Genomic DNA, 14,765 nt, shown 5'->3' on the forward strand with positions numbered 1-14,765 from the left:
AAGTGCCCATTTTTAAATGGTTGACCCAGTTTGTAGCCCAGAGCCACGCAGTTGTTTGGTATGAGCTATTTCTACTAGATGACCATTCTGGGAGCAAACCCTGCTTTATGAAGCCAACCTTCAAGTCTTCAGCCATCTGCTTGCCAGTTATTTCTAACCTCATCTTCCCTTTCTATCTCTATATATAATTGTCATCAGTAGGGACTCTTCTTAAAGGAAATATTATCCTTAGCAATTCATCTTCTTCGTGTGTGTCCTCGCTTGTGCTGGCCAAGACAGTGATGCATTGAGCTGGGCAGGAGCGATCATTGCTAGGAGCATATTAGACTTGGCATTTTTTTAACTTCTCCAGCTCAGAGAGAGTTGCTGCTGCCAGAAATAATCTTGAAATGCTGTCTCTTCATCCCTTTTTGGATATTAGAAACTTTTTATTCCTCTTAAAATTAGATTTTGATGGTATGCTCAGAGCTCTGACAAACGCAAAGAGAAAGAGCAGAAGGACAGGTGGAGAGCTGCCCCATGGAGCTTCCCTGCAGGGACATGCCGTTGCCTCCTGGGTGAATACGAACAGAGGAAGAAGCATGGCCACCACTTAGAAAACTTGTGGTGCAGGGAGAACTGGGAAACAGATGTCCATTGGACACATCTAACTTTTTTAGATGGGCCTGCATTAGCCAGATAAATACTGTGCTTACCTTCAAACCTGAAAGAATAATGGGACCCCTAATAAGGCTAGATTTAGGGTATGAGGCCAATTTCTTATATTTTATCTTAGATTTGTGTTCTATACACAAAGGTGATGATATGAACAATAATCTGGAAAATCTGAGTAGTACAGACACTGTCCATACTGGTTTGTTCTTTATGTCACATTCTCTGCCATTAGCTAGTAGGTTACCTCACCTGCCCTATTTCCTTGATCTACAGATGCTGGGTGAATTCCAGAAAAGAAGCCATTTTCCAAATAATCTTATAAGCAAAACAAAGGGAAGCTCAATTTTCTGAGAACTTAAATGACTTTGTTTTGAGAGGCCATAGATCATCTAGAAATCATTTTCACTTGGACTGAGATAAAATTTAGGAATGGATTGGCATTGGTGCCAAAGAAAAGTCTGAAAGGCATTTACATGACAAATATTATCATGATTTTGCCATAACCTTGGCAATGAGGTTTGAAAGGACAGTTCACGAGGTAATCCTTAAAATTCAGATAAAATAGATTTAAAGGGACAGTTTTCTAGTTCCCAGAAAGGGTAATGGCAAACCTAACTCTTCCCTTTCACTTGGGACAAAGCTGGGAAATACTCTGGTTTCCAGGCCCCTTTTTCACATCACCAGCTAATGAGGATAATAGGCACATAAAACTACAGTCAGTTCCAAAGGGCCTTAAAAAATTCTTTCTGTGTCATTTTAATAGAAGGTCAGAATCTAATTTTTCCCAATATATAATCAGCTTCTCACTGTGTCTTGGGTGGACCAGAGTAAATTTGTGCTCCTGCTATAGCCAAGAAGTAAAAAAAAAAAATTTTAAGTAAACCACACACATAGAAACTGGGAGGGGAGTATACCTTTCAAGTTTACTCTACACCACTCTCTGGAAGAAATCCAAGCTTCTCCAGAAACACTACATTCCACATTACGAGACTGTGTAAAAGCCCATGACAGGTTTGTATTAATTCTTCATTTGTTCAATCATCCACCCATTCATCCATCCATCCATCCAACAAATGCTTTTCATTTGATATTACCCTTAGAGTATACTGATCATCAGCTGAGTGACATGTTCTCACTTTTGCCTTTGTAGATGAATTCCTTTGGAGAATAGATTATATTATACTCAATGGAAAAAATAATGAGTTGTATTCTCCTTTTCTCCAGTGGAAGCAACTGAGCCCCCCTCAACCCGTAGAGCCCCACAGAGCATAACCTGAAAACTTCTGAACAAAGAATGTAGTTGTAAGGGAGGCTTTTCCTGTCACAGATCTAATATTTTTAGTTTGTCAGCACAAGTCAGTGGGTGAGGGTTTCATGGTCAAGATAGGAGGAAAAATTAAATTGCTCTGATTGATGACAGCTAGGCCACTCACAAATACAGACCTTGGGAATCAGGATATTTGCGTGTGACAGGGCCATTCAGACTTGCTAAATGTTAGGATCCTGTGGGCCTCCAAGACCTGCTTCTGGGCTCCACGGCAGCATACCTGAGCAGCAGGTGTGAACTGAAGCCATAGTTCAACTTGTCAAGGCCAGACGAGCTTGTTATTTAGAGCGACACCTCTCTGGTTTCCAGTGTGCAAATCTGTCATCCATGAGCACGAGGAAGATGAGGTCTGGGGCCACTCCCTTTATATACAAGGTTTTAATAAAAATGGAGCACTTGTCATTCCCAGGCACCACGCCTTCCTCCCCTTTGCAGATAAACGGCAGTACGTGTGCCAGGGTGGGAGTGGGGAAAGAGTGGTGTGCATGGTGTTACAGGATCTGGGTTCTGGTGCAGGTGCCACCATGGACTTGCTGGGTGAAATGTGGGCAAATTTTTAATCTGCTCTTGATTTCAATGCCTCCTCTATAAAGTGGGGATAATTAGACCCTCACTGGGCTTTTGTGAATATAAAATGAAGGTTATAATGTATCTGTCATGGTGTGAGGCACTTAGTAAATATTCAATAAATGGTTAACTCCTGTATTACATAGTTATTCTTTAGTTTTTCCTCTATGTCATTTGGCTGTTCTGAGTTCATATACTCACTAAGAAATGGGAATAACAATATTTCTATCTGTAAAGAGGGGATAACACCTTCTACAGTTTCTGGGAGGCTTGTAATTAATGTAGATCACAGGCCAAGTACAGTGTCCAGCACCCAAATTGGCGCCCACTGAATGTCAGGAGCACTGAACTGACATGGAACTGTTCCTTTGGGTCACCTACCACAGTGCGAGCAGGGACTGGCTTGGGCCTCCAGTGGCCACCTCATGGTCCAAATTATTTAACTCAGTGCAGTAACTCAGACAATCTGGCATGTCTGTCACTGTGTTTACTGGCTTAACTGTAAATCAGATGAGATTCAAGATACATCCTGGGAGGCTTCATATGCCTTGTGCAATTTCAGTCACAAATGTTGCTCTAGTCTTGTATTAAAGCCAAGTGGTGGCTTTGAAATTGGTGGTATTTTCATGAAGTAGAGACCCAGGTATTAGTGGCCTGACTGAAGGTACTTTTGCTGACAATTAATTATAAGCTAATGCCACCTGATTGCAGATATCTGGATTAAAGAGTATAATGTATGATTAGTCTTGTTGTTCCATTAATGCTCATCCCAATGATGGGCATGTGATGAGAGTGACATACTCTTCCCATGATCCAAGTTCAAGCCCTTTATTTCCTGCTCAGATTTTTGCACTAACCTATTTCTTAGGCTTTGCCCCCTTGCACTTCTCCAGTCCCTCCTGCGTGGTGGTGAGGGTGGTCCCACTAGAGCAATATCCAGATCACTTGAGTCCTTGGCCTCAAAACCCCCATGTGTGCCTCATTGCAACATGGAATCACGCCAAGGCTTTTTCCTGGAGAGGGAACCTCACCAGTATAATCCCATTTTCAGGTCATCAGTTCTATCTATTTTAAGGTACTTTTAAAAATGGCCTGACCAGCTCCTTAGGGAAATGGCTGATTCTTGTACTGTGGTGGGAAATATACAAGATAAGCCTGGATAATCTTACAGGGCCAGAAAGTAAGCAAGTACTCAAATAAAGGTGTGGTGATGTACAGAAACCAACTGAAGAAGCTTCTAGGAGCCAAAGCTGGACCATTCTGAGCAAAAAAATAAATAACACAGTATTGGATTATAACCACAAGTATAAAATAAATATCCATGAATGCATATTGACACAAATGATTGGATAAGTAAATAACTGGGAGAGAAGAGACAAAGCCGCCATGCAGAGGAATTCCCAGGCATTTCAGTAGGTACTGCAACCTTGAGGAGATGGAGCATAACTCCCCCTAAGTGTGGGCTGTAGTAGTGGCTTCCTTCCAAAGACAACAGTACAGAAGGTGGGAGGGGAGTAACTTGACAGTGGAGGGATCTGAAAAGCACTACGTCAGCCAAGTGGTCAAGGTCAATATCAACAGTGATAAGTCATGTTGGCAGTATGTTACTTGATGAGATGTGATGAGAATATCAGTTTACCTCTGTGGTCTTCCCCCAAAAGCACATAACCTCCATCTAATCATGAGAAAAGCATCAGATCAATACTATTTGAGGGGCAGTTCACAAAATACCTGATCAACACTGTTCACAACTGTAAGGTCATCAAAAAGGAACTGAGAAACTATCACAGCCAAGGGTTGGCTAAGGAAATTAGACAACTAAATGTAATGTGGTTTCCAGGATGGGATCCTGGGTCAGGAAAGGACACTGGGTGAAAAGCTAAGGAAATCTGAATAGAGCCTAGACTTGAGGTAATAATACTGTATCGATATCAGTTTATTCATTGTAACAAATGTAGCTTTCTATTATGATATGTTAATACTAGTGGAAAAAAATAGGAAATAATAGCTTGTGGCATATATGGGAATTCTCAGCGCTATTTTTCACAAATTTTCTGTAACTCTAAAACTCTTCTATAATTCAAAGTTTGTTTTTGTTTTTAAAAAATGCCCAGCTCTCACTTGAGTGAAATCCTTTCCCTTCATCATCGACTATTAATGCCTTACCTTTCAGCTCACAATTGAAAAAGCCTTCCTAATTGATTGAAAACGAATAGGTCTTCCCTACTCCCTCTGTCCACAGTACTTCAAACTTACATTGTAGTGTTCATTTCAGTTAATTCACTTACTCTCACTCATTCACCCAGTAGTTCAGGAGCATATATGCTGCTCGTTGACCACAGGGCGATGAGGAGATAAACAACAGGCATGACTCTGCCCAAGCTTCCCATTGTCCTGGGTCCCAGTCATGTGGCTACAATTGTGTGAGGAGGATGTATAGGTGGTAAGAGAAGGAACAGTGGCAGAAGTGAGATATTCTCTAAGGAGCAGACCTTTGAGTTTAGCTCAAAGGAGAGTTAACTAGAATCACACCAATGTCATAAAAGCATTTGAATTGTGGATGGGGGCAGAGGGGTGGAAGGTAGGAGAGAGTATTCCAGGAGAAATCATATTTGCAGTTTCTGAGGTGGAAAGGAGGGTGGCATCCCCCAAGAAATGTACCATCAATGTGACTAGATATTATTGTCACATGTGTACACTTTACTGTGTGTCAGGCTCCGGGCTCACCCCTATACATGCAGTATCTTGGTTTATACTCACCCAACCAACCCTAAGAGGCAGGAGTTTACTATTTTTATTTTACAGATGAGGAAACTGAGACACTCAGATCTAAGCACAGAGCTGAGAATCAGATCAAACAGGATTCTTTGAACACCCAACCTCTTCCCTCAGGTTGAGGGAGACAAAATTAGTCTGCCTTAAGTCAGAGAGAACCATGAGCGTTTCTTTCATAATAAGCCAGGGTTTCTCAGCCTTGGCACTATTGACATTGTGGGGTGTTTAGTGCTATTCCTACCCTCTACCACTAGATACCAGTAGCACACCACCTCCAGCAGTCATGATGGTTAAAAATTATCTCCAGACTTTGCCAAACATAACTGGCAAGGAGGACACAGAGTACACTCTCCCCCGATCGCCCTGCCCCACCTTGAGAACTGCTCCATTACCCTATAAGTTCTCAGGACAGGGTGGAGCTGTATCTTAAGTCTCCCCTCCTTCTTTCTTTGCTCCCTCATCTCCTTTGGCACCACATATCCCTATTGTTCACAACACTGTACCTTTCATATAGTGGTTGCTTAACAAGTGCCCCCTAACTTTCTGCCAACTGAATCCTAAATGTCAAGAATCCTAACTGGTATGGACCTATTCTTATCAAAAGAAAAACATTCTTCCTGAATGTAGACTTGATGTTGGGAAAGTTGATTCCTGGTCTCTGGTCACTTGGAGTATCTTTCATATCCCTAGAGGACTGGCTTAACTGATGTCCCACGGTCCAGAAAGACCCACCTGAACAGTCACCAACCTATAGATAGATCCAGCAGTGCACTTGTTAAGAACCTAGTGGAGAGTGACATATATTAGTTGCCAATATTTATTGGCACTGTTGATGAATGCCTGGCTGACCTGTAACAATTAAGTGGAGCCCTATGCCTAGGTCTGTAATTTGAGATGCCATTTAAAGCACCTACCCATTTTCTCCAGCAATTCTTTCTATCGTTTTGGGATGACATTTGGATTTGGGAAATGACTCCCCATCTAGATTTTCTATCTGGCCCCCTTGAGAGTGGGTAGACAGCCAAGGGGGGCAGGGAGGGAGGGCAGTTTTCTGCCACTGCAGGTTCTGTATCCCTGGAGTGGCAGTTGCTTGTTATTCATGGAAGCTCAGAGAATTCTAAATGCAAAGATAACACAAGCATGAGCTCCCAAAATATAATGCATTTAAATGAGGTAATGTTTCCATTTTCTGTTAGTTCTAGGCGTTCACTGCTCCACTGCCTCTCCGTACATACAACCCAGAATTGTTGGCTCTTGAAGGCTATTCCTTGGTGCTCTTTGTTGCATTTAAGGTGCAATGCCATTACACCTGTCTTCAAGATTGTACATACCTTGTGTATAATGTTATATAAACTGCATATATATATATATATACATTTATAGATGTAACTATGTATGCATGTATATTATAGAGAGTAGGAGAAATTCCACAGTAATTATACTTCATAGAAACCATTTCTATAATTTTTCTCACTTTCCCCAACCCCTCCACACATATCCCCAAATGGCTGCTGAATTATTTCTAATCAGTGTTCCCATTCTTTCTGTTCTGCCAGAAGGAGGGACATGTGAGGTGATAGCAGCACACAGATGTTGTAATAAGAATCGCATTGAAGAGCGGTCACAAACAGTCAAGTGTTCCTGTCTCCCCGGAAAAGTGGCTGGAACGACAAGAAACCGACCTTCCTGTGTCGATGGTAAGTAGCTGGTTTTATATATCTCTCCAGGTTTTCACCACGCACAGTATATATTTTTTGTTTCATCTAAATATGGTTCAGGATAATTAACAAGGTATATATGAAGTACTGGAGTGTTATACAAGTGCCAGCCCTCAACATGGCTTGAATTCTTACCTCTCTGGCTTTGGGATTTTCAGATGCCTCTATTTTAACATTTTTAGAGAAGAATAAGGTAAGGGAATTTTTTTTAAGGAGAGAAATTTGAGAGTCCAGCTCATTGTGGAAGTGATTTTGGATTGAGACTGCAATAATGATGATGGTGATAATGGCAGTAAAGATATCAATACCTAACATCCATTTGACACATACTTACTTACTATAAGCCAGGCACTGCTCTGGGTTCTTCCCACACATTCATGAACATATAGAAGTCCCCTGAGTGTTCACCATGTGCCAAGAACTGTCCTAAACACTTCTTATGCATCATTTTATTTATTCCTAACAATCTATAATAGTTACTGACTGCTGTATATCAAATAACCCCTAAAATTTAGCAGCTTTAAACAGAAAACAGTATCTTATAGTTTCTATGGAATCAGGAATTCAACCTAACCAGGTGGTTCTGGCTCAGGGTCTCTCATGTCAAGGTCTGAAGGACTAAAGGTGCTGAAGGACAGTTTTAAGATGGTTCATTCACTTGGCTGTTAGCAGGTGGCCTCAGTTATTGCCACCTGGACCTCTCTGTAGGAGCACGGTGTCCTCACAACATGGCAGCTGGCTTCTCCCAGAGTGAGTGATATGAGAGAACTCTGCAGAAGCCACAGTGACTTTTCTTTTATGATCTAGCTTCCAAAGTTATACTTAATTGCTTCCACAACATCCTATTTAGGGAGTCAGCCCTATTAGTGTGGTAGTGGAGTATAGAAGGGTTATGTAATGTTCCATTGGTTCTGTGACTTGTAAGTCATAGCTCCACTGACTTTTGAGCCCAGAGTAAAGGGCTATAACACCAAGTCTTGACAACCGTCTTTTAAACAATTTTATATGCTCTGTCAAATAGTGATTCTAAGGTTCAATGGGACCAAAAATATCTCTCCCCATCTTTATCTTTTATAATTTTAGGGTTAAGTATGAGTTAATCTTAAAATTCTTCAGTAAGAAAATTAGAACTCAGAGAAGTGAGTCACTTGCTCAGGGTCGCACAACAAGAATTGGAGTCTGGACCTCTTGGCTTAGGATCCACTGTTTTACCTGTAGATACAGATGGGGAAGGACACCTGCTAGATAGGCCTGTGATAATTTTCATTATCAGTCATTAGGTGGTTGGAAAAAGAAACACACTCAAGCTAGACCAAGTAAAGGGGAAGTTATTTTTTTAAGAAAATAGAGGAATCCAGGAGGCCCAATTTCAGAAAATCAAGCCAAACCTCATCACATTCATAAGTTCTTCAGGTTACCCAATTGTTTTCTTTGTTCATGGGGCACACTATGTCTGATCTCTGATTCCGTCAGTCTCCTCTCTGTGGACTGGCTCCCTCTTCAAGGATTTTAGCTTTTGTGTCATGTAACTTAAGAGACTGGTGTGAGACTTTTGTTTTCATGACGCCAACTCTGATCTCTTAGAGCATCATGATCTAGCACTAATATATTTGAATCAGTTCCTGTGTCTTAAATGCATTCTCCAAAAAGATAAAATATGGTTGGTCTAGCTTGGGTTGCATGTCATCCTTTGCCCAAGCAGCCATAGCCAGAGGGACAAACTCATGTGGCATCTACAGCTGCCCATTCTGTACCATGAAAAGGTCAAGCTTTGAAAAAAAAAAAAGAGGAGTGAAAAAGCCAAGTTTGAGAATGCACTTTGGTCAGTAATTTTTGGTGCATAGTTTGTTATAACTAGGGGAATGCTATGAGTGTGTGGTGGATAGAAGCCAGGGGTGCTGCCAAACCTCCTATAATACACAGGAGAGCCTCCACAATGAAGCATATCCAGCCCCAGGTGTCAAGGAACCTGAGGTTAAGAAATGTGCATTATGATTATTTACTTGTTCCAGGTCTCAGTCAATACAGTGAGGCACCTGCAGTGCAGGTAAGGCAGGCAGCTAGACTAGGAAAGCCATTTTACCCTCTTACAGGAGGAAACTCTTGGCCCTAGAAACCAGTAAACATTATAAAACCATGGTGGTTTCCCATGTGTTTTGCCAAAGAAAGCATTGGGTTTGTTAACTAAATCTCCATTTTGTTTGCAGTTCATTTTTATCTCTAATGATCTAGAAATAGAACTGCCTTCAGGATTTAGATGCAAGACACAAAGAGCAACGCCTGTCTATGCCGACAGAGAGGGCAGTGGCATGTGGTCCTAAGATTCTGTGGGAGTTAAGCCACATTATAGTAATACTTCCTGTCTCAAGACAAGTTTGTTTGACTATGGAAACTCTGAACCCTTTAATGTAGTAGGTTTAGGCACCAGGGCTATGAGTCCCTATCTTCCTATCTTTCAAGCAAAAGTCATTAGAGTGTAGAGGATTGTAGTCTGAAGTTTATAATCGCCATAGCCTTCCACTTCTCCAAAATCCTTCATCCATTGGCATGTGTGAGAAAAGTCTATGTGTAGCTATAATCAAAATTTGTTTTTGGCTTACTTCTCTACATACAAATTAAATATGAAGTATATATATAACTAATAATTCCAGTGTAGGTATTAAGATCATTAACTGGTAAATTAGACAGATGTGAGTAAAATCTCAGCTGTGCCAGTTACTAATAGGATGACCTCAGGTGTGTCACATTTGCTTTCTGTTTCCTCATCTGTAAAATGGGCATAATAATTGTTTCTACTTCATAAGGTTGCAACGAGGTTGCATAATGTCTGGTTCAGTAAATGATAGTTCCTATCTTACTAATAAGTGTGGATAATGCTTAAAAAGAGATAACTGTTTTTTGAAGTTTGGATTCATATTAATTCAATACACTGGTATTATAGCCACAGTCGTTTCTTGGATATGCTTCTAACTGATTATTCTGGATATCACAATGCTGGTAAATCATCTACAGGAAGTTCATTATAGGAATTTTAAAACTACAGCAATACACTTACATTAAAATCACCCATGATGTTATTGCTCAGAAATTATCATTGCTTTGTCAGATGACATGTATATATTTGCCCTTCCAGGTTAAACCCATCCTTAAAGAGAAACTCACATAGTAGATATTTTATTGAATTAAAACATTATATTTACAGATTGTTTCACATAAGATGTGATGAACATTTCCCTATTTAATTCATACTTTGGAAAAACATTATTGTTAGTTGCTACATAGGATTTCAGAAGTGGATACACTACCATTTGTGTAACTATCCCCTTTACTTTGGCACATTTTCAATGTTTCATGCAATCCCCTTTCTCAGCCTAAGAATGGATAGAAGCCAGCTTCTCTCCATAACAGCATTTGACAATCCATACACCATATTTGTCCTAAACATATTCTGTTGTAGATAGCGCATCTCCCATGGTACACATTCCAATTGCTGTTATTTGCTTTCCTCTGAAACTGCAGGTCACTTGTCTTGTACAGTGTTTTCAAAACAGAGAAACAGCTGTGATTTTAAAATAAGAATATATTGGATTGTCTTAGATTCAAAATCTGAAGCCCGATTATCTGCAACAGGACATAAGTTTTGCACTACAATCTTAGCAACTGCTTCAAAAGTATAATATATGATATTTAGAGAATGTTTTAAGAGTGGACTTTTAATTTAAAAATTATATTCTATTATTTAATTGATGAAAATACCAAAATGCATACTTAACAACTTAAATTTCAAGAGTCATTTATAAAGATTTTTTAAATCATCATATCCTTGCACTTGTGCCTAGCACTATTCTGAAGGAATGTTAAGTTGTAACACTCTAAATTATAACCTGTTGTGTTTTATTAATTATTCTACAACTCAAAATGGATTTGGGTCACCTTAGTTAATATCTTTGGTTGAGACCAACTAAAAATATAATATATGACCTTTCCATAATTTCCAGTTACTCTCTAGGGACTAAATTTAAAATAAAATCAATGCTCATCCCAAGCAGATGATGTAAAACAAAAGTAAATTTCTAGCAGGCTTGTGAAGTTGCATTCTATTATATAGCTGATCTAGAATGACATAAAAAGAGTATCAATCTCAAAGTTTTAAAAATAATGGAATATAATTAATAACAGTAATGACAAAATAATAAAAATAATGGCTAACCTTTTCTTGAAGGTTCTCCGTGTACCACTTCTCCAAGTCCTTCAGTATGTACATTCATTTAATTGTAACCTCAGTCCCATAAGGTATATCCTTCTGTTATTTCTGCTTTACCCATCAGAAAACTGAGGCACAGACAACTGGTGACTGACTCTAAATCATGTAGGCAGGAGCCACAGGCCAGAAGTTCAGCCTGGGCTTTATGACTCCAGGGCCCCACTTACCAAACGTAGGCAAACCAGGATCTAACACAAACTCAGGTTATATTCCAAAGCCTTTCTTGCAAGGTGCCAGAATATCTGGGGGGAAAGAGGAGGAAAGTCCAACCATGTGGATTCTTATGGAAACATTCAGTACCTTAGGCAATACTTGCTCCTTCCCTTTCTATGTCATAAAGATGATTGATTGATCTACCTTCCTAAGGTCATTGTCATTGAGTAATTAAAAGCATTTTTAGAAATAATGGTTTCAATTTTACAAAATAATTCAAGCTTCAATGTTTAAGGCATGGGAGGATAAAATGACTGTTTTATGGGAAAATTTTCATGCAGGTTTTTCTATTTGGGATTTTATATTCTTGAAATGTATCTCTTTATCTAACTTAGACAAATAGGTAAAAAATATCTTCACAACTACTGTTAGTAGAGAAGGTCTTCCAGTTCACTGTGGATTTTAACATCAATCTAGTTAAGAAAAAATTTCCATGATAAACTCATAGGACTTTTCTTACATTCATTGTAAATCATGACCATTTCATTGGCTACCAGCCACATTTACCTAGCATTCTTGGTGTCTTATACTGGATGGCCAACCAGTGGGAAGAGTAAGAAGAGACTAGTTTACGTCACAGAACTTTCTAGCATTCACAGCTATGGAAACCTCAGATTTTTCTTATTTTAACTATTATTGTACAGTTAATGTAATGAAAAAGTCATCATTCTCCTGGCCATTTATGTGAAGAAAAAAAACCCACAAAAGCTTCTGGCTCATCATACTTAGTTTCTAAGATAAGAGCAAAGGAGAAAGGTACACAAAGACTCAGATCCAGAAAGACAGACTTACAGGGAAGGAGACAGACAGTGAGATGGAGGGACATACAAAGAGTGACATGGGAAGGAGAAATCAGACAGGAAGACTAATGAAAGAGAGAAATAAGATAATAGACACTTAGAAAGAATATTAAGAGATCTGTCCACAAAATGGCTTAATTCATGTTTCCAAATAACTGCTTGTATTCAGCCTTACAGTTTGTTACTACTTTTAACAAAATAAAATTAATTTGGTAGATGTAGAGTTTAATTTTTTTTAGTTGCATTATGTGAGATTCAAGAACCACAATATCTATGAAAATTGCTTCTGGAGATTGCCTCTTTAGAAAATACATAATAAAATTTTCCTGGCTATGAACCATCATACTCCCTAAAGACAGCGATGGTGGAGAGAAAAGTCTGAGAATGGAAGTAAATTTGAAATTCAGCAACAGTTTTCTGTAGAAAAATGTCAGATATGTATGAGAAATGCTGCATACAATAGCCCCTTTTTAACCTTCAAAAACATGACAGCATTTTAAAAGCTGTGCGAAGTTCTGCAGACAAGAAACTTGTTGAACTTTAACAGTCTTTCCCACGTATCTTTGACTGTAGAACCTTTCTCTGTGTAACACTTACTTGCATCCTGCAGACCCAGTGTTTCATGAAGTGCACACTGGCATAGACTATATAGATTATGTTTTTGTTGTTTCCAGGAGTGCTTCTTACATCTTGCAAGACCAACTGATAATTCCTACGCCAATAGCTCAGTGTTTTTCCTAAGACCAGCTGAGTAAACGTGGCACAACCAATCCTGGTGTTAATGTCATAAAGTTTCAACTGCAGTTTGGAAATCACCTAGAGACCTTCCGGAGCAAACATAGTATGAAAACGCTTAAGCCCTTATTTTTTTTTTTTTTTTTTTTTTTGAGAGGGCATCTCTCATATTTATTGATCAAATGGTTGTTAACAACAATAAAATTCAGTATAGGGGGGTCAATGCTCAATGTACAATCATTAATCCATCTCAAGCCTAATTCTCGTCAGTCTCCAATCTTCTGAAGCATAACGAACAAGTTCTTACATGGTGAACGAATTCTTACAGAGTGAATAAATTCTTACATGGTGAACAGTACAAGGGCATTCATCACAGAAACTTTCGGTTTTGATCATGCAATATGACCTATAAACCATCAGGTCAAATATGAATATTCATTTGATTTTTGTACTTGATTTATATGTTGATCCCACATTTCTCCTATTATTATTATTATTTTTATTTTTAATAAAATGCTGAAGTGGTAGGTAGATGCAAGATAAAGGTAGAAAACATAGTTTAGTGCTGTAAGAAGGCAAATGTAGATGATCAGATGATCAGGTGTGTGCCTATGGACTAAGTATTAATCCAGGCTAGACAAGGGCAGCAAGGCATCCACGGATGCAGAAGATTTCTCTCAAAGCAGGGGGGGTGAGGTTCTGAGCCTCACCTCTGTTGATCCCCAAATTCTCACCTGATGGCCCCCCTGCGACTGTGCCTGTCTTAGGTTGTTCCTCCCTTGAGGAATCTTACCCGTCTCTGGCTAACCAGTCATCTTCCGGGGCCATACAGGGAAATGTAAAGTTGGTAAGTGAGAGAGAAGCCATATTGTTTGCAAAGGTTAGCTTTTTACTTCTTTGCAGATTTATGCCCTGTGGCTTCTATGCCCAGCACTTGTCTCGAGGTATCTTTACCACCTGGAGGAATTATGATACTCGGTAAATTCGATATGAGGCACGAATTCTATTTAAGGTTTGTAATTAGGAAGGAAGAAGAAAAGCTATAGATGTAGCATATGAAGGAAACTTGGGAGGATTGATTATTTCTTTGACATATCTTCTTGTATAGTATCTTAAGTATGTATAGGTTTTAAACTACTAACTAATTTGCACACACATATTAACATAATAGGAATACGGTGACATAAACAAAGCAAATCTATAATTACCAGCCATCTCCAGTGAAGCCAAAAAAACCATTTAGGCACCCTAGGCATTTGTGAAAATTTATCTATGATATGATGGATATTTTCCAACTGTACTTGAACCATCAGACAAATTAAAGCAGCCCATTTCTGGGATCTGTTCACATCCCATATGTTCTTTTAACCATAGATAGTCTATAGTCATGAGATTTTGGGGTGCTACAACTTGCACCCCTCCCAACTCCTGGTTGAGTTCCAACAGTACAGATCCAGTCAAATTCGTTGTCTCACTGTATGCACATGCCAGCCTAGACATCTCCCTCCTCCTTCTTATGGCAAGTTCAGGAGACGGTGGGCTGGATGCAGCCACAACCGCAGCATCGTCCGGATCCCTGTGGAGGCTTTTTGATGATCATCCCCCGGCACGAGTCCTCCAGAGAGTGCTGATGCCGGAAGCTCCTCCTCATATCGTATCTTAGTTCATTTTCTGGGTATCCAAGCTAGGCCTTGATCTTCTGCGTAGAAACA

The 14,765-nt window shown here is 39.5% G+C and overlaps 1 protein-coding gene across 7 annotated transcripts in view; it reads left to right on the top strand.

Annotated features, from left to right (window-relative positions):
• Positions 1 to 14,765, top strand: part of TAFA1 (TAFA chemokine like family member 1) — a 708,714-nt gene that overhangs the window by 593,066 nt on the left and 100,883 nt on the right. For 5 of the 7 annotated variants that reach the window (XM_073230877.1, XM_073230881.1, XM_073230878.1 and 2 more), the window contains one exon: positions 6,880 to 7,020. In XM_073230877.1, coding sequence (XP_073086978.1) covers positions 6,880 to 7,020 — 141 coding nt within the window. The remainder of the gene's footprint in view (positions 1 to 6,879; positions 7,021 to 14,765) is intronic. The other 2 variants (XM_073230880.1, XM_037019367.2) reach the window with 1 other exon arrangement.

The sequence above is a fragment of the Manis javanica genome, chromosome 3 (genome assembly GCF_040802235.1).
Source record: "Manis javanica isolate MJ-LG chromosome 3, MJ_LKY, whole genome shotgun sequence".
In the NCBI taxonomy this organism is placed as follows: Eukaryota; Metazoa; Chordata; class Mammalia; order Pholidota; family Manidae; genus Manis; species Manis javanica.